General features: G+C 54.2%; 1 protein-coding gene across 1 annotated transcript in view; it reads left to right on the top strand.

The window, feature by feature from the left end:
• The window catches only part of ABCC1 (ATP-binding cassette, sub-family C (CFTR/MRP), member 1), a 128,473-nt gene that overhangs the window by 82,044 nt on the left and 21,177 nt on the right, over positions 1–25,252 (top strand). Inside the window, exons 13-21 of the mRNA XM_012647557.1 lie at positions 1,956–2,102; positions 2,725–2,812; positions 5,572–5,650; positions 7,808–7,934; positions 10,339–10,515; positions 12,635–12,802; positions 14,601–14,784; positions 24,004–24,094; positions 24,476–24,611. Coding sequence (XP_012503011.1) covers positions 1,956–2,102; positions 2,725–2,812; positions 5,572–5,650; positions 7,808–7,934; positions 10,339–10,515; positions 12,635–12,802; positions 14,601–14,784; positions 24,004–24,094; positions 24,476–24,611 — 1,197 coding nt within the window. The remainder of the gene's footprint in view (positions 1–1,955; positions 2,103–2,724; positions 2,813–5,571; positions 5,651–7,807; positions 7,935–10,338; positions 10,516–12,634; positions 12,803–14,600; positions 14,785–24,003; positions 24,095–24,475; positions 24,612–25,252) is intronic.

The raw sequence follows: 25,252 nt of genomic DNA, 5'->3' as shown, positions 1-25,252 counted from the left end.
TTTTTAAAATTGAAATATAGTTCACTATTTTAAAGTGTACAGTCCAGTGGTTCTTCGTATAGGTTGTGTGACCATCACCACTAATTCCGGAACATTGTCATCACCCCAAAAGGAAACCCTGTACCTGTGAGCAGTTGCTTCCCAATCCCTCCGTTCCCTCCGCCCCTGACCTGCTTTCTGACTCTGGATTTGGCTGTTCTGGACATTTCATGTAAACAGAGTCAAACAGCAGGTGGCCATCGTGACTGGCTTCTCTCACTTAGTGTTTTCAGGGCTCATCTGTGTCGTAGTGTGTGTGAGAACTTCACTCCTCCGTGTGGCTGAGGAACACTACATCACGTGCATCTACGTGGAGGGTTTTGGGTGAAGAGCGTCCTTGGGTGAGAGGCCAGCGATCGTGTGTCCGTGCCCTTTTGAGCACCTGACCTCCCTCTCCGCAGCGGAGCCTGGAGAACGTCCACGCCTTGCCGCAGGGTCATACAGCTCGCCCGTGTCCGGGCCGGGAGAAGAGCCCCTCTGCCTGCTAGTGGATGGGCTCTGCTCCCGAGACCAGGTTAATAGAGTCTTGGGAAGAACTGTCCAAGGAGTTTGGACCGAGTCCTCTAACAAGAAATAAAGACAACTGCCGTGCGTTGAGCGTTACTGTGCGCGGGGCCCTGGGGTCACGTGCTGATAGGCTCTGTGATGGGCACCCGCTTCTTGCTGCCAGTGTCACGGTGGCACGTTCTCTAGATGGGAAGACAGACTCTCCTGCAGAGATGAAGCGACACGCCCAGGGTCACGCACTGACACGCGGTGAAGCGGGTGGTTTTTACTTTTAAGCTGTGTCACCTCTGGTAGGTGACAGTGAAACGATGCCACCGAGACCCTGGAAGCACACAGGTCCACAGCCACAGCCGAGGCTCCAGGGCAAGTCTCCTGACCGCCCGGTAGTCTGCCCTGAGCTCCAAAAGTGGGGACCCAGGGGCTTCATTTCTCCCAGAGAAAGCCTTGAATGGCCCCAGGAGCAAAGGGCTGACATGGGGACAGGGGTTTCCGAATTGCCTACGATAGTGTGTACAGGATGAGCCTGCCGGATCCCGCTACTGGCCCTGCCTGGTGACAGTGGCGCCACCCTCGCCCCCGGCAGTGAGGGAGGGGCAGGCAGACTAGTGCCTGCTGGCCATTTACCTCCCTCCTAGGCAGGGCAGCCCAGCCCGGCACTACCCAGGGCCCTCTCCTTCCCCCTGGCAAGGGGTGAGATGCTGCCACCTTAGACAACAAACCAGGTTCTGTGTCTCTGAGCCTTGGGTAGTGAAATCCGGAAACAGCATCGCTTCGGGCAGTCTGACTTTGTGGGACAGGGAGTGGCTTCCCAGCAAACATTGGGTGCTTGGTTTCCTTTTTTTATTTTTTTTTTAAGTGTTCCTTTCCTTGGGACATACAATCATGTATGAGCTGGGAGGAGCTTTAAACAGTGGCATTTATCCTCCATGCGTCTATCACAGATGAGACAGCTGAAGCCCTGGGGCAGAGGCAGACTCACCCAAGCTTGTGTTTAGTGTCCTTAAATGCTGGGGAATGTTCTAGGCACCGAGGACCCAGTCCTGTACAAAACAAAGTCCCTGCCTTTGTGGAGTTGGCATTTCAGTACAGGAGACAGATGATAAATCCATATAATTTACGATATAAGGCAGTGACAGGTGCTAGGAAGAAAAATAAACCAGAAGCAAAGGGCGGAGAGCGGGGGCAGGGCTGTCTGGGCAGCGAGGGGCCAGCCAGGCCACCACCCGGATGGGAAGGGGGTTTCAGGCAGCGGAATCTGCAGGGGCGAGTCGAGGCGGGGGTTATGGTTGGTGTCGTTGAGGAACGCCGAGGTCGGCTGCCCTGGACACACCTGCAGGGCAGCTTAACCGTCCCTACGGTTGAGACTCTCGCTCACGCGCAGCGGTCAGCACGGGGTGTTCTGCTTGCAGGTAGCCCTTTGCACCTTTGCCGTGTACGTGACCGTGGACAAGAACAACATCCTGGACGCCCAGAAAGCCTTCGTGTCCTTGGCCTTGTTCAACATCCTCCGCTTCCCCCTGAACATTCTCCCCATGGTGATCAGCAGCATCGTGCAGGTACAGGGCGAGGCCGGGCGGGCTTCGCAGGGGGCTCTCTGGGGTCCCCGACGCAGGAGTGAAAGGGCACGGAAATCATGCCACGAGCCCCACGCACCCACCGCTCAGGTTCAGCGTCGGCATCTTGCCGCGCTGACTTTGTCTCGTCCCTCCTCCTGCTCGCCCTTCATCCTTTTCTTTCTCTGCTGCAGAATTTTAAAGCATGTCCCAGACCTCGTGACGATTCACCAACGCATACTTCAGCGAGCATTTCTCCTTGCATAATTATAGGGCCATCGTCACACCGGGGCTGCATGAAACCATCTTTCCTGCAGTCCTAGTCCCGCCAGGGCGGCATCTCAGGAAGGCCCGGGTGTTTGGGCCGTTCGGCCGTTAACTTCGTTGTTACGTTTCTGAAGTCCCTTTTCATCCAGGCCGGGCCTCTGTCCTTTTCTAAAATACCTTTTGTGGGCTTTGGAAGGAAAACAAACGAGAACCCAAACCCGGTTTTTCGTTTTTATTCTAAAGCGTGTGCTGGTTCTAAGAAACGCAGAGGCTTCAGAAAGGAGGGAGGATGCGGGCCCCTCCGCCGCAAAGAACGCTTTTTCGAACTAACTCTGCCGCGCCATTGCTTTCTGTGCAGGCGAGCGTCTCCCTCAAACGCCTCAGGATCTTCCTCTCCCACGAGGAGCTGGAGCCCGACAGCATCGAGCGGCGGCCTATCAAAGACGGTGCGTGTGTGTGTGTGTGTGTGTGTGTGTGTGTGTGTGTGTGTGTGTGTGTTGGCTCTCCCTATCTAGGGGCGCCCGCCTCCCCGCCTCCCACTGGTCCCTCCCTGCTGGCGTCTTTTACTGTGGCCACCCACGGGTCTGGCCCTGCCCAGGCGCAGGAAGCAAGGCCTGAAGAGCTGTGGGAGGGGACGGGAAGCCCGTCCTCCTAGAAGGCTCCCGGGGCCTCCCTTATCTCACCCAAGGGTGAACTTGCACTTCTGCTTTCTTGGTGGGAGGCCCCACTGGGCGAGGCCTCCCCCAGGAGTCACTTTCCAGGGCCCCGACCTTGATTCTCTTCTGGACATGTGGACAGGCCAAACAAGGACTCCGGAGACTGGCCAGCCACCCCTGAGCTGTGTGTACTTAGGTCTGAGCCTCAGTTTCTTGTTTTTCTTTCTGTTATTTTTTTAAATTTTTTTTGTGAGCCTCAGTTTCTTCATCTGGATAATGGGAACAGAAGTACCCGTATTTGGCAGGGTGCTATGGATTTTTTTTGGCAGGTTTGTTTATTTGGTAGATTGTCAGTTTATCCTTTCAAAGCCGATCCTCCTAAGCAGGGATTTTGTTTGCACCTACCCCCTCAGGTACTTAATAATAAATATTAATGGCACTAAGAGCAGTGACAGTTTCACTCCTAAGACGCTCCTGCCACTCGTGTTCTGTTCTAAGGACGCCAGTGTGCTGACTCGGCCCGTGCTCACCGGGGCACTGCGGGGCCATGGAAACCCCTGCTTTACTCGGCGACTTGCCCGGGACGGCACAGCGGCCAAAAACTAGAGTCAGGACTCTCACTCTCGCCGGTCGGCGTGGAGTCCGTGCTCTCGCCGGCCGCACGGGGTGGCCTCCCTGGGGCTGACTGAGCACCCGCTACGTGTCGAGCATCGTTGGAAGGGCTCGCGTGTACTGCGGCGTTTACACCCCCCAGCAGCCCTCTGAGGTCTATTCCGTGGCCATCGACCCTGTTTTACAGACAAAAAAGGGAGGCACAGAGAAGTTAAGTGACTTGCCCATGGCTACCCTGCTAGGAAGTGGTAACTCGGGGATTCGAACCCAGTCTGGCTCCAGAGCTTGCTAGATACAGTCCGAGGGCTGAATGCCTGTGTTGGTTGTAACGTGCCAGCAGTGCCTGGCCCCTAGCAGGCGTTCACACGTCTCCAGTGGCACATAAAACACTGGTGCGGCACCAGGTGCGTAGAAGATGCTGAACAGATCGTGGTGGTTCTCACTTCTCTAGCGCGAGTGTGACGCTCTTGCCCCAGGTGCAGGGTTCCTCTTCCTGGGCACCACGGGCATTTGGGGACGTGGCATCCTCTGTTGTGGAAGGTGGCCCTGCAGGGTGTGGAGAAGCATCCCTGGATGCTGCCCATCAGATCCAGTAGCACCCACCCCGATTCTGACAACCGAGAACCACTGCCCATCTTCCTCCCAACGTCCCTGTGGGCATCTGCTTTCTGCCGTCCCGAGGACCAAGTCCCCTTGCGCAGTGTGGGAACGATGCCTTCTCCTACGGGGTCAAATTTCTCTGCAAAACACAGGCTGAAATTTGAGGCAGCCCGAGGAAGCTTCTTGCTACTGAAGTTGTTCACAGCTCACTGCAAGTGTCAGAAAACCCCTAGGCCTCTGGGTGCTGCCTGGGCCTCAGCCCCTCCTTCCTGTGCCAGCAGCGGCCTCCGGGCTGGTTTGACTCTGGAATGTTTGTCCGGCTCTCTGTGCCAGGCGGGGCTGCCCTGGTGGCTCCCTGCTCCCAGATCTTACCGTTCTCTGTAATTCCCCTCCCTCCAGTGGCTTCTCTTGGATTCCTTAAACATTAATAGCACCTCTGGTTGCCTTGTTTGGGCTCAGTGCTCTCTCTCTGGGCGGAGCTGGGGGAGGAGGTTAATTTAGGGTAGCCGGTTACTTCCTCTCCCTGCGGGCTGGAAGGAGGAAGAAGCTATTTCTTCATTTGACATCTTTAAAAAGTACCCGTGTTATCTCCAGGTGGTCTTACGATGGCTCATAATTAAAAGACGGTTTTTTTAGGTGAGGCACATGAAGTAAAAGGAAAATAAGGAAAAGCACATGAGGACAGGCGCTAGGAGCCTGGAGCCACAGAGCTGGGGAGCCACAGAACGTGGGCTTTGTCTCACCCGACCTCCCCGCCCCTGCGCCTTGAGGCCGCACTTCCTGTTCCACATCCTGCGTTTTTTGAGTTTGTCCCGCCTGGTGTTTTAGAAAGCCGACCTGCTGTGGTGTGGCTGGGTGGTAGGGCCGGAGCTGGGGGAGGAGGAGGAACACAGCACGCAGCCACTGGGGTGGGGGGCCTGGCTTCGAGCACCAAGGAAGGGCCCCTGGGTGTGGGGAGGACCACCCTGCCGGGGCTGCCCCGAGCCTGCCTGAGAAGGGGCGAGGGAGTCCCCAGAGCCTCGAGTTACCCTCGCGGGGCCCCCGCCTCTGCAGCTGTCTCCCCAGATGAGCGTCAGGATGGCGCAACCTCTTGTCTTTCGAGGCCGAGCCCTCTGCGGTTTTCTTCTGCTTCCTGGGTCTGAGGCTGCCTCCAAAACTGCAGACTGGGGTTGTTGCCCTTTCAGAAACTGTGGCTGATATCACCAGATAATGCCCAGCGCCATTAGTGTCTAACATCTGGGGTTGAACCACTTGATCGGGGAAAAAATGAGTGTTCTGCTCACGCTCAGTCCCGTGACTCCATCGGAGCCTGACATGCTGTCTCTGCTGCTTTGCAGGAGGCGGGGGGACCGATAGCATCACCGTGAAGAATGCCACGTTCACCTGGGCCAGGAGCGACCCTCCTACGCTGAATGGGTAAGCCAGGACACAGACACACGCAGTGGCTTGGAGAGAGCCACGGGGCTTTGGTTAAACGTGGATTTGAATTCCCGTCACACTCCAGCACTGTGACCTTGTAAACGTCACTTTGCATTTCTGAGCCTCAGTCTACCCATCTGGAAAACAGGTCCACCTAGACCTGCTTGGGCTGTCGTGAGGAGCAGACATGAAGGTGCATAGCCCCGAGGGTCCTCTTTGATTATACGTGACAGAAACCTTGCATAGCTAGGCTAAGATGACGAAAGGGGTTTTTGGCTTGCATAAAGGAGAAAACACTTTCAGGTATGGTGTGATCCAGGGACCGGGTACCATCAGAACTTTCTCTGTCCGTCCTTTATTCCACTTCCCTCTGTGCCGCTAATTCTCAGGCATCTTCTCCCTTTCTGATGGCAGGTGGTCCCCAGTAGCTCCAGGTGTACAACCTACCTTGTCAGGAGGTCTGCCCGCCTCTTATCGGCCCAGATCGGGTCGCATGCCCCTCCTTGAGCGAGTCACTGTGCCCGTAGGGACTGGGCACACTGACTGGCCACGTCTGAGGCTGCGGCACAGCTTGGGTCGGGTGACAGATGTTCTGTCCACTCGCGTTTCCTGCCAGGGTGGAAATGTCCTTCTCTGGCCTCTCCTGAGTGCCCGGCTGCCCGGTTCACCATGTCCCCCCTTCCTGGCCAGCCTCACCCTGGCACTCTGCCCACCACAGTCCTTATCTTTCTAAAGCATGTGGTGTCCGAGGACTTGACTTTGTCGCCCAGGCAACTTGTCAAGTGGCTCTTATTTCTGTCTGACTGGTGGCCTTGCTAGCAGCTCTTTCGGACCTCCTTATGGAATGCCCCAAACGCAGGGCCAGTGGGACCTTTTCAGAGGCCTCATTTATCCCCTGTACCCCCCAGCAGTCATCCTGTGACTGGGTGGCCAAATTGCTGCTGTAGCTCATCGGGTGGGGGACAAACTCTCCGGAGAAAAGAAGCTATTATCTATAAAATTCATGATGGGACCGTGTGTTTAGGAATTTCTCCCTTCTGTCTAACTTAAATCCGGCCTGCTTCAATTGTAGCTTTTCTCTCTCGTTCTGCTCCACGACAGTCTGTCTGTGCCCTCCTCCTTCCCTCTGTCCTTCCAGTCTCAAAGGCCTTTCTGTTCTAGTCACCCTAACCCTGGAACTCCCAGAACCTTCTTTATCCAGTCCACTCTGCCCTCTTCTCAGCCTGTTCAGATATTCCAGTCTCAGCTGGACGGTGGCAGATGTTGCCTCACTGGGCTTCCTGTCCATTCTGTCCCCATGATCCATCCCCTCCCAGCACGGGAACAAAAGAATAATGAGATTTACCGTGAAGCAATGTCCTAAGAATCAAACAATCAATGACAGCAAAATCAGTCAGCATTTCTACGACTGTTTTGAAATCATGATAGTTGAAAAGCACAGTCGATGTCAGTGAACCCAAGAAAGCCCTGGATATGCCGGCCCCGGGTGGGATCCCAGCTCTGCCGTGCTGACAGCAGCGGGAGTGCCGGAGAGCTGTCCCACGCCGTGTGACAGCCGGTCATGCTGATAGAACATCGAGCTTGTTTTGTTTTGCCTACCGCTGTTTGTTAGAGGATGGTTCCAGTGGAGACGCCGTCCTGAAACTAAACTCAGATTCATTCACGTCCCTCTCCCCGTCCGACCCTTCCGTGGCTCCCAGCTGGCAAAGCACCGGACGTCTCAGCACGGTGTCCTGTGCGGTCCTCCCTGGCCCGGCCGCCACGGCGCCCCTCATCACACCCTGACGCTTCATCCCCTTGGGCCCTTCTCCAGCCGTTCCCAGGCTTCTGTGTCCAGGGCACCCCTGCTGTTCCCTCGGAGCTTGTTCCGAGGTGTCCCCTCCCTTCGGACATCGTGTCATGGCCCAGCGAAGGTAGTGCCTTCGCATCCTGGCACCTGCCGCCTGCCTCGCACCTGGGGGCCCTCTGAGGTGGTCCGCTGGACTGAGCTCAGCCGCAGAAATAGCAGAAGGGATTGCAAGGCCTTAGGTGCCTGTGAGAGCCCTGCCTTCTGTCTGTCTGTCTGTCTGTCTGTCTGTCTCTCTACTCTGAGTAAATCCAACCGGGCAGGCCTCGCGCGGTGCGGCTGAGCCAGGGTGTGTCGTGTCGTTTCAGCATCACCTTCTCCGTTCCGGAAGGGGCGTTGGTGGCTGTGGTGGGCCAGGTGGGCTGTGGAAAGTCGTCTCTGCTCTCAGCCCTCCTGGCTGAGATGGACAAGGTGGAGGGGCACGTGACCATCAAGGTAGGACAAGGACCGGGGCAGGGGGAACAGGGGCCTGGGGGGCTGGTGGCCCTAGAGGAAGGTCAGGAGTGACGCTGGTTGTTTTGTGACTGTCCCTGTGCCGGAGTCTCGAGCAGCAGGGTCCCTCCCCTCCTCATCCTCTTTCCGTCTGTCTCCCTCTCTCTCATTCTTTCTCTTCTACCCCGTGCCATCCCTGGAGCAGGGTTTTGGTGTCATTTATTCCCTGCTGTGTCCCAGCACTGGGAATAGTGCCCGGCGTGTAGCAGCCACTCAATAAGTATTCAGTAGACACACGGACCCCCGGTACACCCCTCATGTCTCCTTCCCTCCCGTCTCCTCCCGCTGTCCCTGCGCGTGAGTCTTTCCGGCTTGTCCTTCTCTCGATGGAGCTCTCTGTGTATCTCTTCTTATTAATACAGCAAAAGTTAAAACTCTTCACTTATGCGGTTGGAATATTTTCTTAGAGCATTTTTTTTTTTAAGAGTGGTCATCAAACTTATCGACAGGGAGCTAAAAGAAGACTGTAGTTTTATTACTTCTAAATACACAGAGTACTTTGAGCTAAGTTGAAATTCCCCAAGAACGAGCTTAAGAGGCTGCTTTGCAGGTCAAGTCCCAATGGAAATCAGGAGCCTTGTTTTACGTTTAATTTGTTCCCCATGAGCGCTTTTTCCCCGTGTTGAAAAATATGTTCCTGGAAGTTCTGTTGACACTAGCCATTTCCTGGAATATGGTCTGCAGCAAATTCATCTTGTACGACGTTTAGGGAATAAAGCGCCCCAGGCTCAAACAAACTTGGGAATACTGCACACTCCAACTTCTTCCTTCTAGGAGATTTATAGAAAATATTAACAAAGGCTCTGAGAAGTCCTGCAAGGAGAGCAAAAAAACCATTTAACTTGGTTTAACCCTGCATGGCCCTGACATATTTGCCTGAGCCTCTTTATGGTCTGTACAGCAACTGTTTACACCCCCAGATCTACTGTCTCTTGGAATCCACTTTGGGAAATGCTAGTCTGTGCCATCGTTTTTATTTCAGAGCAAATCCTTCCTTCGTTGGCTGTATGATGCCCTTTAGGAAGTGTACGTTACAGTGGATGAGTCCAAACTAATGGCATTTCGCTGTTGCTTTAAGAAATGTTCTGTCATTGCTTTCAAGTGCATGTTACAAAGTAGGATGAATGGGCAATGGGAGCTAGGTTACGGGAGGAAAATTCCAGATCATGGTGGGATGCACATCACATTCTGTTTCATTAAGCCCAGGTTTCCACAGTCCCAGATACTGGCATTTTTGGGCCAGATAATTATTTGTGATTGGTTGTTTCACCTTGGTAGGGGGAGTGCTAGGAATGTGTTTAAAATATTTTTTTTCCCCAAATGTTTTAGTAAGTGTGGCCGGTGCTTACCATGTCTGAGTTACCTGTGGATTCTATGGTGAGGTTTTGTGACATTTTGGCCTTTTCTAAGTTAGGATGTTAGAGTCAGCAGTTTAATTATTTATTTGAGAATTTAGATTAAGAGTCAGGGCACCTGGGGTCCACTCTCAGCCTTGCTCCCTTGAATTCTCCTCTTTAGGAATCTCTTGTGGTTCCCCGTTACTTGTCCGATAAAGCACATGTTCCTCACCAGGAACGCTGGCCCAGCGTGAGCCCACTGGTGCCCTCCGGCCCATTTTCTGCCTGTCATTCCCTCCCATGGTCAGTCCGTGTTCCCATTAGAGTGGCCTTTCTGTTCCTTACATGTGCCAAGTACGCCTTGTCTCTGGGCCTTTGCATGTGCTGTTCCCTGTGACTTGAATGTTCTTCCCTCTTTGTGAGACTTACATCTCACCTTTCAGTCTTTGTTCAAAAAAAAATTTTTTAACAATCTCAGCATTTTTATTACTAAAATACCCAAAGCAAATATCCTTACCCCAGCTCTTACTCTCATGCTATTCGTGGCACCTTACGTTATATGGAAATAAAAACAAAACAGCCTTTGAAATGGACTGCTGCAGTGCGGAAGCCCTGGCTTAAATGTCACCAAGGAAGTTTCCGCAAGCGATCCTTCCCTGATGTCCCAGACTAGGTCAGACTTCTTAAAACTCTCATTTGTTCTTCTCTCTTGGCATCTACCGCACCTGTAACCACGTAGTTTCTTGGTCATATCAGGGCCTCCCACTCTTCGGAGGCAGGGGTTTTTTACCTCCTGACACTGGAGTCAGTGATTCACCTCGTGTGGCTTCTGATCCCAACTCTAGCATCTGTAGGTCTTTGTGACTCAGTTTCCCTCTTGTTAAAGCAGCAGGTGTGATGAAAACGTCGTGTGGCATTGTGTCCTCCTGGCAGGTGGGTGGGCTGGCTGCTGTCCCCCTGTGGATCAAGTCTGTCTGTCTGTCTCATCTCCTCCTCTGTTTGCCACGCAGGGCTCAGTGGCCTACGTGCCCCAGCAGGCCTGGATTCAGAATGACTCTCTCCAAAAAAACATCCTTTTCGGACACCAGCTGCAGGAACAGTATTATAAGGCCGTGATAGAGGCCTGTGCCCTCCTCCCAGACCTGGAAATCCTGCCCAGCGGGGACCGGACAGAGATTGGCGAGAAGGTCAGTACAGTCGCAGCATCAGCCCATAGATCAGTCAACCATTGCTGCGCAACAAACAACCACAACAGCTCGGTGGCTCTGTCAATCGACTGCAGTGGGCTGACCGAGGCTGGGCCCAGCAGGGCGGTTCTGCTCCATGCTGCAGGCCAGCTGGGCTTGGCCGCAGGCGGTGGTTTGGCTCAGGTCTACCCTACATGGGTTCTTGCTGAGGTTTGGGCTGAGGGAGCAGCAGCTTCCCTAGGGTGAGCTCTTCTCATGGTGGCAGCAGAAGCCCAAGAGAGCCAAAAAAAAAAAAAAAAAAAAACATGCGATGTCACTTAAAGCACACTGTCCCTTCCACATACACATCAAGTCACTTGTCCATAGCCAAAGACAGGGGACCAGGAAGTACATGCTACCTTTGTGGTCACGTAATCGAAAAGTCACATGACAAAGGACATGCTATAGGGAGGAGGGGTGTCTGATTCAAATGTCCACAGCGCAGCCCCTGTCAAAACAGTGATAATAAAATAACAGCACAGTTGCTAACACCTACGGAGCATTTTCTGTGTGCCAGGCCCCGTGCTTAACATTTTACATGTTTCATCCACGGCAAGCCCATGAGGTGAGATTTATTGTTATCCCCATTTAATTGTTGAGGAAAGGGAGGTACAGAGAGGCTAAGTGACTTGCCTGAGGCCACACAGCCACAGAGCTGTAGAGAGCAGGGCTGCTACATCCACTCTTACCTGCTACATTTTGTCACCTCTAAGAAGGGCCATTCTGTGTTCATGTCAGCCCTGCCTCCCCAGCCCCACCACCCGAGGCTGCCTTGCCACCCACCAGGCTCAGCAGCCCCCAGCCCCTGCCCACCCGCAGTCCTTTGCAGGTGTCTTTGCCTGGCCACCTCGCTCTGGCACCCCCTAGTGGTCCTGTGGTGTCTCAACCTCTTGGAAGACCAGGAGTGCAAAGAGCTTGCCTGGGTCCTTTTAGTTACAAACCGGTGGCTCCACCAGCTTTTGGATTCGCTGAATGTTTTTTTAAAATTGAGGCAAATCTACAGCTCCTTGGAAAGAAAAGACAAACCGTTAGCAGGGGGCTCTGGGTTTGCAAAGGAGCTTGAGCTCGTGTAAGTAGAAAGTGAGAACTGGGTTTGAGGATGTAGGTGATTCTTACGGACTCCAAGGGCTGGGATGTAGTGGGTCAGGCAGGGGCTGGGACAGGCAGCCTGGCGCCTGCTCTGTTTTTGTCTCTCCTTTTCTGCACATCAGCTTTGTGCTTTTTTTTTTTTTTTTTTGACAAGTGTCTGTTCCTGGCACTTGGGGACTCCTGACTGTCCCTGTACCAGAATCTGGAGGGAGAGATGATGATTGCTTGGGTCCGGTGTCTGCCCCTGGGCCAATAAGCTATGGCCAGAGGGCCCATCAAGGGAACCTGGCTGCTAGGACAGCCTTTATGCGCAGGTGGGAGGGCGGGCCTCCCTCGGGAGGGGCAGTTAGCCCAGTGGGTGTCCACTGTGATTGCCCAGCCAGATATGGAAATGGCATTGGGGTATCTGTCACAGGGGGACGGGGGGCTGGTCCTGGCAGTGCCCTTCCTCCTGGAGAGTGGGGCCTGGGCTGGATTTCAGCACCCCCAGGGTAGGTACTGCCTGGACTCTATGTGGCTTCTCCGGGGAATGATAGATCCTGTGGCTGTTAACACAGCAGCGGCAACAATAATATCATCACATCCACCGGTGCCTTCCATCGGACTAAAAGATCAGGAGCCTTCCCTGTAGCCAACATTATTCAGTGCCATAGGCACCCTTCGATGAGCGCTCATTGTGTGCTAGGTGCCCTGCCCTGCAACTCACAGGAGACTCAGGTTTTCTCTTTTGCCCGTTTTACAGATGGGGCTAAACCCCGTGCCATGGTCCCGTCCCTGCTTGTGGTGGAGCTGGGACTTGAACCTATGTCCATGCAGGTGTAATCTATGCCTTTAGTCTCACATCAAAACAGGAGGAGGCTGGCGTGGGCCTGCAGGGCCTCCAGCCTGGGTCCACCGCCACCCAGCAGGGCGGGCTCTTGGGCAGCTCTGCTACGTTTCTTGAGTCTCAGGATTTTCCAGGAAGCCCACCCCTCTGCCATGTCTCCCCCAGGGCGTGAACCTGTCTGGGGGCCAGAAGCAGCGCGTGAGCCTGGCCCGGGCTGTGTACTGCAATTGTGATGTTTACCTCTTCGACGACCCCCTCTCGGCAGTGGATGCCCACGTGGGAAAACACATATTTGAAAATGTGATCGGCCCCAAGGGGATGCTGAAGAACAAGGTACCTGCTAGTGGGGGAGGGTGCGGGCATCAGGCCGTCCAGCTCTTTGGTTAAGTTGGAACATGCCCCGTTTAGGAATCCTTCGCCTCGCTCGCTTTTTTTTTGGTTTTTAATTGGACTTTAGGAACACCTTTCTCGTGTTTCCCTTGGAAGCCTTCCCAAGACAGCTGTCTCATACTTGTCTTTATAGGGGTAAGTCCTCGCACGGACTTGAATTCGTTGCCTCCTCTTGGCCAAAGAAGGCCTCTTTGCCCAGTTCAATCACAAGGCTGGCTTCCCAGAGCACAGTCCCACCTCGTGACCTCTGGCGACTGAGCAGGCTGCACCTCGTCCTCGCCGAGGTGGCCGCGGGTGGGGGGACGGAAGTTTGGAGCAGGAAAATTGCCACAGCACCTTAACGTGATCGGAAACAGTTCCTGTGGTTTTTTTGGGGTAATTGATGGTGGCGGGGTTGGTTCCTTTTTGGTTTTTCCTGAGCAGAAAACTAACACATGCCCATGGGGGAAAGATAGAAGATTAAGAAAAGCATGAGAAAGAAAAGCAGAAGAAATTATGCACAATCCCACCAGTTAGAGATTTTGTATTTCTTTCAAGTTTTTTTGCTATGTGCCTAAACTTTTAAAATAGGGTTATCTCGTTATCCTTACGAGGTACAGGAAGCATCATGCTACCCAGCCTATCGTAAGCATGCCTGTACCCATCATTACAATTCTATGTGAACATAACTTTAAGTAGTAAAAAATATTTTGTGAAGTTATCAAAGTAATACTTGCCATGGGCAACACAATCAATGCATATAAGAAAATATATATATAGTAAATAAAATAGTCCTTTATCCTGCACCCCTGATTCTTCTCTTGAGAGGAGGGGTCAGCAAATCCAGCCCACCGCCTATTTTTGTGTACTTCTCGAGCTAAGCACGGCATTCACGTTTTTAGATGGTTGGAATAAACCTCAAGAATGTTGTGTGACCTGTGGAAGTCGCATTAAATTTAAATATCAGTGTCCACAAATAAAACTTTGCTGGAACACAGCCCCGCTCACTCCTCCCGGTGTCATCTACAGCTGCTTCAGTCTGTAAGAGCAGCACTTAGTTGTTGCCATGGCAGCCGTAAGGCCCATCCAGCTGACAATATTGAGTGTCTGGCCCTTTAAGAAAAAATTTGCTGACTTTTGGTTTGATGAATGTCTTCCTAAGCTTTCAGATCTGCAGATAAAATATACACATCTGTGCAAGTTTTTTTTGTTTGTTTTTTTTTTTTTTTTTTTTTTTTTTTTTTTTTTTTTTTACTGTTTTTTGGGATGGCAGGCAAGGGGAGTTGCTTTAAAAAAAATTAGGTTATTGCATACAAGTTGTTTTGCAGCTGTGTCGTTCTTTTATTTGTTCATACGCTGGTGTACTTCCCTCCCTTCATCCTGCTTTCGCCCCGTCACCCTTGTTAAAATTGCCAGCCTCCGCTGTCAGTATCCTCGTTCCCCTTCTTGCCGTGTCCTCACCAGCTGGTGCAGTTTTACTTCTCTTGTCCCTTTCTCCCCCGACCCTGGCATCTGGGCCCGGGGTCTTTGTCGCTTTTGCTCCCTGTCATTGGCATGGCGACTGCTGCGTGGGGGTCCCTCGGCACTCGCGTCGCGGGGATGCACACGCGGATTCACCCCCTGCTGCGTGCTGTCATCCCAGATGTGTGTTCCGCCTTCAGACTCGAGTTCTGCCCTCCCATGTTCGCTAATTCCTTGCTCTTCAAGTCAGGCTGCCTCACGCGTGTGCGCCGACACGGCTGGGTTTCCACTTTGCCCACAGACGCGGATCCTGGTCACACACGGCATCAGCTACCTGCCGCAGGTGGACATGATCATCGTCATGAGTGGCGGCAAGATCTCCGAGATGGGCTCCTACCAGGAGCTGCTGGCCCGGGACGGGGCCTTTGCCGAGTTCCTGCGCACGTACGCCAGCGCCGAGCAGGAGCAGGCCTCGGAGGACGACGGTGAGGACGGCCCTGGGGTTCCTCCCGCTCGGGGGTCGCCTTGAAGGGCCACATTTGCCTCTTTGAAGTTGCCACCAGCCATGCTGGGAAGGCGGCTCATCAGGGCATCAGGGTGGGAGCTGGGCCAGCCCCGCCAGGAGCCAGCTGGCTGGGCCGTCTTAACCCTTCAAGGGCCGAGTTGAGAGGGCTCCCGTGTTTCCCGACCAGGCTTCGGGACAGCCGACCCCAGGGCACGTCCTCATGCTTTCCTGCAGTGTGGCCGCGGGCCTGTAGAGCTTCAGGGTCTTCATGACAAGAATGGGGACTCTCAGAGGCTGAGAGAAGCCGAGGACACGCGTCAGTTAGAACAGATGTGAGGGTCGAGAGGTCAGGCCAGTACTTGAGCTTGCAGGCTCGGAGTTGGGACCTGGGTTCGAATCCCACTGCTCCTTTTACCAGCTGCGAGACCTCAGGCCTGGCCTTCCGACCCCTCTCAGCCCCAGAGGTGTATGACAGCAGAAACAACCATCTGGCGTTGGGCACAGACCAAATATGATTATGTTTGTACGGCCTTTGGCATGGTGCCTGGCACTTCCTAAGTGTTCAGTAAATGACAGCAGTTATTATGGCTACCCTGGGAAGGGTGATGTGTCCCTGGCATCTGCTAGGTCACCACAGGCTGGGACTCTGAAAGTGGGATAGTCTCGGAGGTGCCCGTTGAGTCTCTGCGGAATTCTGGGCCGGGACCTCACCTTGACCTTATTTGAGGCAAACGGGGTGAACTCCTGAGAACCCACTTCTCAGTTGGTTTCAAGTTCAGGGGGTTGGTTTGCAGCCTTCTCGGGCTGCTCTGTGTTTGGGTCACACTAGCATCTCAGAAGATCCTCTGCTCGACTCCCTTCTGGGAGAGTTGACCCGTGTTGACATGGGGAGGGAACAGGTCGTCTGATGCTTTTTTGGGCCCCAAAGGCTCCCACCTGTGGTCTGGGGCACCCCGCTTTCGTTTCAGCTATTGCTAAAAAGATTGGAACTTAAGAGCAGTCACCTGTCCTACTTTGATCTCCCTCTTTTAGAAGCTAAGTACGGGCTCCCTGGGCCTGTGGGGTGGGGTGTGATTGTTATGTATTTGGTCCCCAAACAGGGCTCAGATGGACTGTCCTCCAGGTAGAGCTCCAGGGCTGTCCCAGCACATAACTGCCATGGGCACGATTGACATCGCATTCTGCGAATGAGGCCCCCAGGGTCGTGCCACATGGCAGGCCCACAGGGCTGTGCCAGGGACTCTGGGATCGCCAAGAAGGAGCTGTTCACTGTTCACGTTCCCAGTCCTTCCGCAGGGACTCACCGAGCACCTGCTATGTGTTAAGTCCTTGTATTGTTTTCCTAGGGCTGTTGTAACTAAGTACCGCAAACGGGGCGGCTTGAACGACAGTAATGTATCGTCTCACAGTTTTGGCCTCCAGAACTGTAAGAGCAAGATGTCAGCAGGGTTGGTTCCTTCTGAGGGCCATGAATCTGTCCCAGGCCTGTCTCCTGCTGCGGGTGGTTTGTGGGCTGTCTTTGGCACTCCCTGGTTCCTGAAAGCATCGCCCCACTCTCTGCCTTCACAGTCCCGTGGCGCTCTCCCCATGCGTGTGCCTGGCTCCAGATCTCCCCTCACACAAGGGCACCAGCCATATTGGATTAGGGAGGGGCCGCGGGCACACCCTGCTCCAGCGTGACCTCTTCTCAACTAATTACATCTGCAATGACCCTGTTTCCAAATAAGGTCACGTTCTGAGGTGCCGCAGGTTAGGGCTCCAGCATGTGCATTTGGGGGAGGGCACAATGCAACCCTAAACAGTCCTGTTCTAGTTTTGGGGGAGGTAGCATTGCACAAGTTGTAGGCAAATCCCTGTCTTCATGGACCTTATAATCTAGTGGGCAAAAAAGACAATAAACACATGAACAGCTAAAGATGGCTTCAGATAGCCGTAAGTGCTGTGAAGACAAGAACAACAGGACCCTGGGCTGTGGAGGGTTGGATAGCATGGTGGCAGCTCAGACAGGGTGGTCAGCGAAGCCATGTCTGGGGAGGGCACGTTGACATGGGAAGGAGGCAGCAAGGAGAAGATCCAGGAACAGTGTTGTGGACACAGGGAACAGCAAGCGCAAAGGCCTCAGGACCAGTGTGAGCTGTACTTGCCTAAGAGACAAGGAGGTGGCCAATGTGGCCCGACCACAGCGGGCCAGGGGTGGGGGAGCTGAGGTCAGCAGGATGATCCTCTTCCAGGGAGGAGTTTGGGTTTTGGTCTCAGTGCGGAGGAAGCCACTGACAGAAAGGGGAAGAGACAGGCCTGAGGGCACACAGCAGCTGCTGGTAGGGTTGGCACTTCTAGTCTGGTCTCAGTTTCCTGTCCTTGGCTCCTTCAGTGGTCTCCGAGTCTGCCCTTTGGTGGCAGATTCACAACCCTGCGTTAAGGGTTCCGTGGCAGGAGTCCTAGTGGTTCTCAGTAAGTGCTTTATTGAGATATATTTCGCTTACCATACTATTCACCCACTTAAATTGTATGATCAGTGGTTGTTAGTCTATTCACGGAGTTGTGCGGCCGTCACCGCAATTCTAGAACATTTCGTCACCCTCAGAAGAATCCCATTAGAAGTCACTCCCCGTTTTTCCCCAGCCCCCAAGCTCTAGGCAACCTCTACACCACTCCTGTCTGCGTAGATTTGCTTATTCTGGATGTTTCGTATAAACGGAATCATCTCACGCGTGGAGTTTTGTGACTGCTTCTTTCACTTCGCATGATGTGTTCCAGGCTCACCGGTGTCGTAGCTTCATTTCTTTTTATGGCTGAGTAATATTTCATTGTACAGATGTACCACAGTTTGTTTCTTCATCTGTAGAAGGACACTTGGATTGTTCCCGCTTTTTGACTATTATGAATGATGCTGCTATGAGTCCTGGAGATTTTAAAAGAAAAGTGTTTTTGTGTTTTGCCAGCGTGTGATGGTTGACATTCCCTAAAGCTTTTGAGTTCTCTGCTTTGAATGAGTTTCTGCATGTTCATGCCTTTGCGGTTGGAAAGTTCTGCCTTCAGGCTAGCCTATTTCCTCTTGCTGCAGAATCTCCTTGCTCCCTTAGCTGTGGCAACTTCTCAATCACTGTATTTCACCGGCCTGCGTTGGCGGGGCTACATTTAGGCGAAAATAACCCACTGTGCTTTTTAAATCAACAGGTATGGGTTTAGCTGAATCTTTTCCCGAGATTGCGGTCTCTCTCCCTCTCTTTTCCATCCAGTTGAGCCAGGAATATCCTTACACTCTGTTGGCCTCAGATGGGCTTTTTTCCCCTGTCTTTCTGCCCAGCCGCCAGCGTACCCAACGCGGTTTATACAAAACACAGAATGCTGCCAGCTTCTTTATTATTTTTTGTGCACATCAGCATTTAATTTGGTGATGAAAATACCACCCACCACACTAGCACCTCTGTAGGTTCAGCCACCCACCTCCTGCCAGGCAGGGCGCTAAGTCCTTGGTCTGTGGGTCTTCAGTCTAACTGGGCAGCCCCCCTCTTTTTCCACCTCTCCGGAGGGGCCCCGTCTATAGCGTCTTGGCTTAGGGTCTAGTCTTGCTCTACTTTAGCCAGCTCTGAGCGCCAACGACCTTGGATTTGTTTGAACCACATTTTTGGCTCCTCCTAAAGGGTAACATTTTTCCTTGTTAGATTAATCAGGTCTTTTTATAGAACACCCAGGCCGCAGCGGGTGAGGGGTATGCGGCTTGGGAGGAGGGAGGGCAAGGGAAGACATACAGGGGCTAGGCTTGTGGATGGAGAGAGACGGACCCCTCCCCTGGCGATATTTAGTATACTGATTTCTAGGAAATCTGATTTTTTGCTTTTCTGCATGGCAGAGGAGGTGAAAAACATTTTTATGACTGTGGTTTCTTTTTTCAGAAACCTAAAAGCTACAGCAGTAATTTTCAATGGGGAGCAAATTTGCCCCCCACCCCTTGGGGATATTTGGCAGCGTTCGGAGACGTTTTTGGTTGGCGCAGCTGGAATCCGGGTTGCTGCTTGCATCTGGTGGGTAGAGGTCAGTGGTGTTGCCAAACATCCTCCAGTGCCCCAGGCACCGGGAGCACAGAGGGGGAGGGGCCCCAAAACTCTGTGACTCCGCACTGCCCCGAGTTCTTCCTTGTCGTCTTGGAGGAGGGCCTTTATTCCATCCATGTGGCCGCTTTTCAAAACCGTGCTGAAACCACCTCTCAACCTCGTGACAAATATTTGTCACTCAGTTTTTTGCTGAGTCTTTTTTTTTTCTTGCTGGTTATAAAATCAGTATGTGCTCATCCCAGACATTTGCAAACTGCAGAGGAACGTTAAGAATCAGGAAAAAGAACATCCTTCCTGGTCTCCCACCGCCCGGGGGGCAGCCACTGTTAGCGCTGACGTCTCTTCCACCTGTCCTTCCTTCTACGCCCTTTCCCTTGACGTGATGGAGATCACCCCGTATGGTTTTCTCGTTTCTCCTCCTGTCTGCTCTTTAACGCCGGACCGCAAGCACCTCTGCACGCCGCAGAGTTGGTCGTGCAGACGGCACATTCCTTCTCGCTGTCCTCAGTGGCCGCGTTTCTTCCTCTTTTGAGGGCGAAGAACTTTCAGAGCCGAGGCTGCAGGAGAGGAGGTGGGGTGATGGAGCCAGGCAATTCCGTTTTTGGTCAAAAACGAGGCGTTGACTATAAAGCAGTTAGTTGAATGCTTCCCTCGGGGGAGACCAGCCTGCTGGCCCTTGCCCAAGCAGAGTTCCAGAACCTTCTTGAGTCACGGCAGTGTTGGTGGAATAAACAGCGAGCCTCCTGAGGTGCCTGCCCCGGGGGCTGGCGGCTGAGCACGCAGACCAGAGGAGGCACTTGTGTGGGTCAAGGGTAGGAAGGACACCTGAGCTATCAGCATCAGAGACCCCTCACTCGGGTGACCTGTCACCTGGGAGGACTCAAGGGACAGTCATTGACTTACAAGTTGCATGTGTTTGCTTTACAAAAAGAGAAAAGGAATTCTTAGTAGTTTATAGCGTTCTGTACTCTCCCAAGCCCCCCACCCCAGTTCATTTCTCCTTCCCCTGCCTTGTTTTTCTTTGTAGCACTTAGCACTGCCTGACAGTAGATTATAGATCTGCTGGTTTGTTGTCTCTGTCTTCCCTTGGAATTTAAGCTCTATGAGGGCTTTTGGGTTGCCTCTGCATCCCCAGGACTGAGAACAGTGCCTGGCACGTAGTAGACACTCAATAAACGTGTTAAATGAGCAAGTGAATGATTTACACCTTGATTAAGGCTTGCTCTGTATAAGCAATCTGTAGGTCAAAGGGCTTTGGATCTTTACACAGCTGTACAAATATCCCAGATTAGAAGAAAATATGAGCTATTTCTCTCAGGGCTGGTTTAGAAACCAGCTATGTAGGTATGGGCTGTGGGAGGGCCCCGCTGTGGCTGACAAGTGCCCCTTCTGGTACTGCAAAGTCAGCTCTGCTTGTTCACATGCCGTTCACGTGCCAGTCTGTCCGTCTGCCCATCAGGTGTATACAGAGAGCGCCTGCTGTGTGCTGCAGGGCCACCTGGTATGTGAGCTGCCATGGGGAATGGTGCCTCCCCTGCGAGTTGTGCAGTGCGCATCCTGTGTAACTGTACACGGCAGCCTGGAGGGCCAGGTACGGGGAATAGAGTGGAAGACAAGACCCACTCTGTACCCTTGAGAGTTCGCAGTCTGATGGAGGAGACAAACACGAAGTGCTCAAGGACATCGTGGTACTAAATGCAGTGATGGAGGGGTGCCTGAGGGTCTATGAGAGCCCAGAGAAGGGGTCCCCATCCCAGCGAGGGAGGGGCCAGGATGACATCTGAGCCAAGTCACCTCCTCTTCCCTTCTCTTGGCTCCATGCGCAGCTGGCTCAGTGTAGCTTCCGTGGGGCCGGGGGCCCTTTAATAAGCCACGTCTGTCCTCGGAGAACTAAGGCTATGGGCTGGAGCTGGGGCCCGTGTCATGGCCCAGTGTCACGCCTGCCCCCCCACCCCCCGCTGGAGGACGGTATTTCTTTCCCTATGCTGCCGTGAAAACAGACGCGAAGACAGAAGGTGGATCTGCGTTGCTTTCTAGCTCTATTTGTGTTTAAACACAGTTACGACTGTTTGAGAAAGGGGTTGGTCTCAGGCAGTGTCAGGGATCCACCCAGCGTGTGTGGCAAGGGGAAACTGAGGCACGAATGGAGCAGACTCGTCAGCCATCCTTGCCCCTCTCCCCGTCAGGGAAGCTGGCCCATTCATTCCCTCTGGGCATTTAGATGGGGGCTTGGGGAGGGGGTTTGCCTCGGTTCTTAATCCTTTCTTGGTTCTTGTGAATTCCCAGGCAGCGAGGTGACAGACGCGGAGGAGGAAGGTCAGTGGTGCCTGGGCCGGAGCGGGCTGTGCCGCAGCAGCGAACGCAGACTGACTTGCCGCTGCCGCATGCCTCGGGAGGGGCCTTGAGTGGCTGCGTTGTCGCCCCCTCCGTTGTTCACTGGTTCATTCAGCAAACGTTGACTGGGCGCCTACTTTGTGCCAGGCGTTGTGGGTGGCACTGGGCGGGCCAGTTTGAGTCTCCAGGTCTCCCACTCACCGCCTGGTGACTGTGGCTAAGCGTTGCTATTTCATGGTCCCATTACCGTGACCTCAAAGGGGACGGTGCTTGTGAAATGCCTGGCACACAGTAGATGGACGATAAATGGCGGCAGTTTGATGTAAGATGCCACCCACGCATCCTGGGCCAAGACAGCGCAAGGTGATCATTGCCCGTTGAGGAGCCGCAGGTGGCAGCCGGGGACCAGAGGACAAGGGTGTCCTCCAGCGGAATTGCAGCCGCCAGAGAGGACCCAGCCCTCCCGCCTTCGGTAACCAGTAGCGTGTGGCCGAAGGACCTGGCTAAGGCTCTTCTGCAAGCGACAGAAGCCGACTCCGGCCGCCTTAAACAAAGAAGGGCGTTTGCTGGAAGGGTAGCAGGTAGCCCGTGCATCAAAGGCAAAGCTGAGCAGACAGGACGCAGGAGGCGGGAGCTCCGGGAATCTAGACAGACTCTGTCAGGACAGATGAGCTGTCTTTGGTCCTTGCAGACCACTAATGATGGTTCAGAGTCCCGGGAGAGGGCTCTGCTGGGGTGACCTCAGGCAGGCGCCTGCTTGGCTGGGGGAGCCTAGGGTGCTGATCGACAGGCTGTAGGGAGGAGGAGAGAGCCGATTCCTTAAAAAGACCGACAGGATGGCCGACCAGCTGATGTTCATGTTCCTCCTCTTAGACTCTCGGTCTTCCCCCTTTCAGGGTAGAATTTTCCAGCTGCCCTAGTTGGAACATCCACCTGTGGGCTGGTTGGTGGGCTGAGCAGGCCACCGTGGAAGCGCCCGTCGGGACCTGGTGGTTTGCACTCGTGACAAGCAGGGGAGAAGGGAGGCTAAAGCTTACAGGAGGGCACTGGGGCTGCTGGGCGGGGAGAGGGGCTCCCTGCAGTGTGCCACCTACAGGACAGGGCTCCCCGGAGTGTCTTGGAGCATCCCATCCCTGTACGGAGAAAGGTAGCTAAGGCCAGGCTTGGCTTCCAGCATCATGCATGCATATGAGTACCGGCTGCATGTGGCTCCATGGAAAGTCCTGCTTGTTATCCCCCTTCCTGAGTGACGTGGCTATTTTTGTTTTCTTTTTTAAATTAAAAAACAAAGATGCTGATATTAAAGGGACCATTTAAAGCAGCGGTTCCCAATCCTGCGTGTGCCCCAGAATCATCTATAGAACGCGTTTCAAAAAGCACGTGGCAGTAACCACCACGGGGTTGCTGTCACCGGGCACTCGCGGCACCAAGCACGGCGAGTGATCTCGTTTTTGCCCTCCTGCTCTCAGGGGTGGAGTCTGCTGCTGTTCCCATTTTGCAGATGTGGTCATTGAGGCTCAGAGAGGTTTATCACATCCCCCCAAGGCACACAGCTAGGAATTGAGAAGACACTTGCCCCACGTCCCAGTTATCTGACTGCATTCTAATTCAGAGTCACTGCAGGGACTGGGGCCGGACAGGCATCCACCCATCTGCAGAGCCCTGGGTGATGCGCTCACAGCCAGCACGGAGAATCCCTGGCTGGGAGCACCTGCCCCTCCTTCCCTTCCCGTCTGTCTGCGTGTCCCTGCTGCTGTCACCTGAGGGAGGCTGGCTTTCTGGAGTCTGCTTTTATTTGTGTCCCATCAGCGCGTTCCCAGGGTCACCCTGACCGACTGCTGGCTGCGTGTTTATCCCCTTTGTGCCTTCTGTCCCCACCTCTCGGGGAGCCGGTCCTTTGGTGCCCCACGTGTGCCATTCTCTCTCCTGGTACCAAGGACAAGGAGACCCGCGCAGAGTCGGGTGAATAGTGACGCCTCACTGAGTGAAGGTGAAAGGTGTCTATCCATCTCGGCACGGCACGGGGCCCGACGCTCACTCAGCGTTGGCCGTCGCCGTCGGTGATGTTCTGGCGATGGTCGTTGATGCCGGGTGGCTTCTTCCTGGGGTTGGGGCAGCCAGCTGGTGCATCCCGCGGTGGCTTCTCGGGTCTCTCCTAAGTCCACACCTCAGGGCGCCGGGGCTGGGGTCTTATCTGAGACTCAGCTGGGGAAGGGCCCACTTCCAAGTTCACGTGGTTGTTCAAATATCGAAACGCTTCCCTGTTAGTGGGGAAACACCCACTGCCCAGGGGCCCCTACCCTGGATTCTCGGGACCTCCCCATGATCCAGAAACAAAAGAGTTAACTCCTGGCACCACAGGGGCCCCTGGGCCTCTTGTTGGCTGATGCCCTCGTCATACTGTTATTTATTTTGAGTATCACTCCTACTCAGGATGCTTGGGGACTGGTGGGCTACGTCCCGTCCCCCGTGTGGGTTAGCAAAGCTCGATGCTCGGATACTGTGGGCAGAGCTGGGTGTTCCCCATCGCCGCTGGTGCAGGCCGCCTGCTCGGCCCCCGTGCCCTCAGCTGACGGAACGCTCTAGACAGTTGGAAAGCGCCGTCCCTGCCCCAAGGGACCTGGCTCCAGAGATCACCCGCCACCCCAGTGGGACAGCAGCTTGTGGCCTCAGCAGAGTGGGTCTTTCTGAGCTCCCTGGCGGCCAGGCTGCCTGCCGTCTCCCCTGTGCCGTGACAGTTTTCCCTGCCTTTGGCTTCGGCCCCGGCTCCTGAGCACCCAATTGCCCCTTGTCTCTCCTTTTGCTACCAGGGATGACGGGCGTCAGCAGTCCAGGGAAAGACGCCAAGCAGATGGAGAACGGCGTGCTGGTAACAGACGCTGCGGGCAGGCAGCTGCAGAGGTAAGCACGGGGTGGGGGGCAGGCCCGGTCCCGAGGACCCCGCCCTGCCCGCCAGGGCTGCCAGCTGTGAGGCCTAATCACCGAAAGAGGCCTTCGCTCCCCAGGGGTCCCGGCAACGTGGGCATTCTGCCTCCCCCCGAACGCTCTGCAGGTCTCACTTCCCAGAGCGCAGAGGTCCAAAGGGGGAGCTGGGCTTCATCCCTGCCGGGAGACGTTCCCCTTCCCTGGGGACTTGTAACCCTGGGCGGCGACATGGGGGGTGTGCGCACAGGCGTGCACATGTTCACGTGTGCGCTTGCAAGTGCGCTCGCAGGAACGTGTCCTCCGCTGGCCCTGCCCGAGGTGCCCGTGCGCTTGACGTCCCTGTGCTTCTCTGCCCAGACAGCTCAGCAGCTCCTCCTCCTACAGCGGGGACGTCAGCAGGCACCACGGCAGCACGGCCGAGCTGCAGAAGGCCGGGGCCAAGAAGGGGGAGACCTGGAAGCTGATGGAGGCGGACAAGGCCCAGACCGGGCAGGTGAGGCCCGGCTGCCCACACGGTGCCGGCGACCCGCGTTCACGGAGCGTGTGCCGGGCGCGGTGCGCTTCGTCTGCGCTAACTCACGTAGCTGGCACACCTGGCTTGCGAAGGTACTGTTTACAGCACCGGGAAACCGAGGCCAGCGGGGCTAAGTGACTTACCCAGGGCCGCAGCCGGTGAGTGGCAGAGCTGAGATTCGAACCCCGGCAGTCGGACTCCAGGGTGGGCACTTGCAGTCTCTGCTCTGCTGGCTGCCGCCTGGCTTTGAGCAGCTCTGGGGCTCTCGTTAGCTGTAGGCAACCTGGGTACTTTAAATCAGTTGTGCACAAGACGGTTTCGGGCCGTGCACAGACAGCACTAAAGAACATGGAATGCAATAGAAGAATATTTTTTATGTCTTTTTCATTTCTCTTTTAGTCCGTACGATTACATCCTGAGAAAGTCCCAGCTGCGTGCTAGCCTGACTTTAATACCTAACAACTGCTAGCCTCTCTTTGTAACAAGGAGAGCAGGTTTCGACCTCTTGTTTTATTGTATTTTTTTTAAAGATATCTGTTTTGGGCAGGTGTTCATAATTTTCCATTTATGGTAGTGATCAAAGTTTATTTTTAAAAATAAATGTGGTTATGTTAAAAAAA

Source organism: Propithecus coquereli, unplaced genomic scaffold (genome assembly GCF_000956105.1).
Source record: "Propithecus coquereli isolate 6110/MARCELLA unplaced genomic scaffold, Pcoq_1.0 Scaffold27, whole genome shotgun sequence".
Taxonomy (NCBI): Eukaryota; Metazoa; Chordata; class Mammalia; order Primates; family Indriidae; genus Propithecus; species Propithecus coquereli.
The sequence above is the reverse complement of the archived record's forward strand: the minus strand, read 5'-3'. Positions and strand labels throughout refer to the sequence as shown.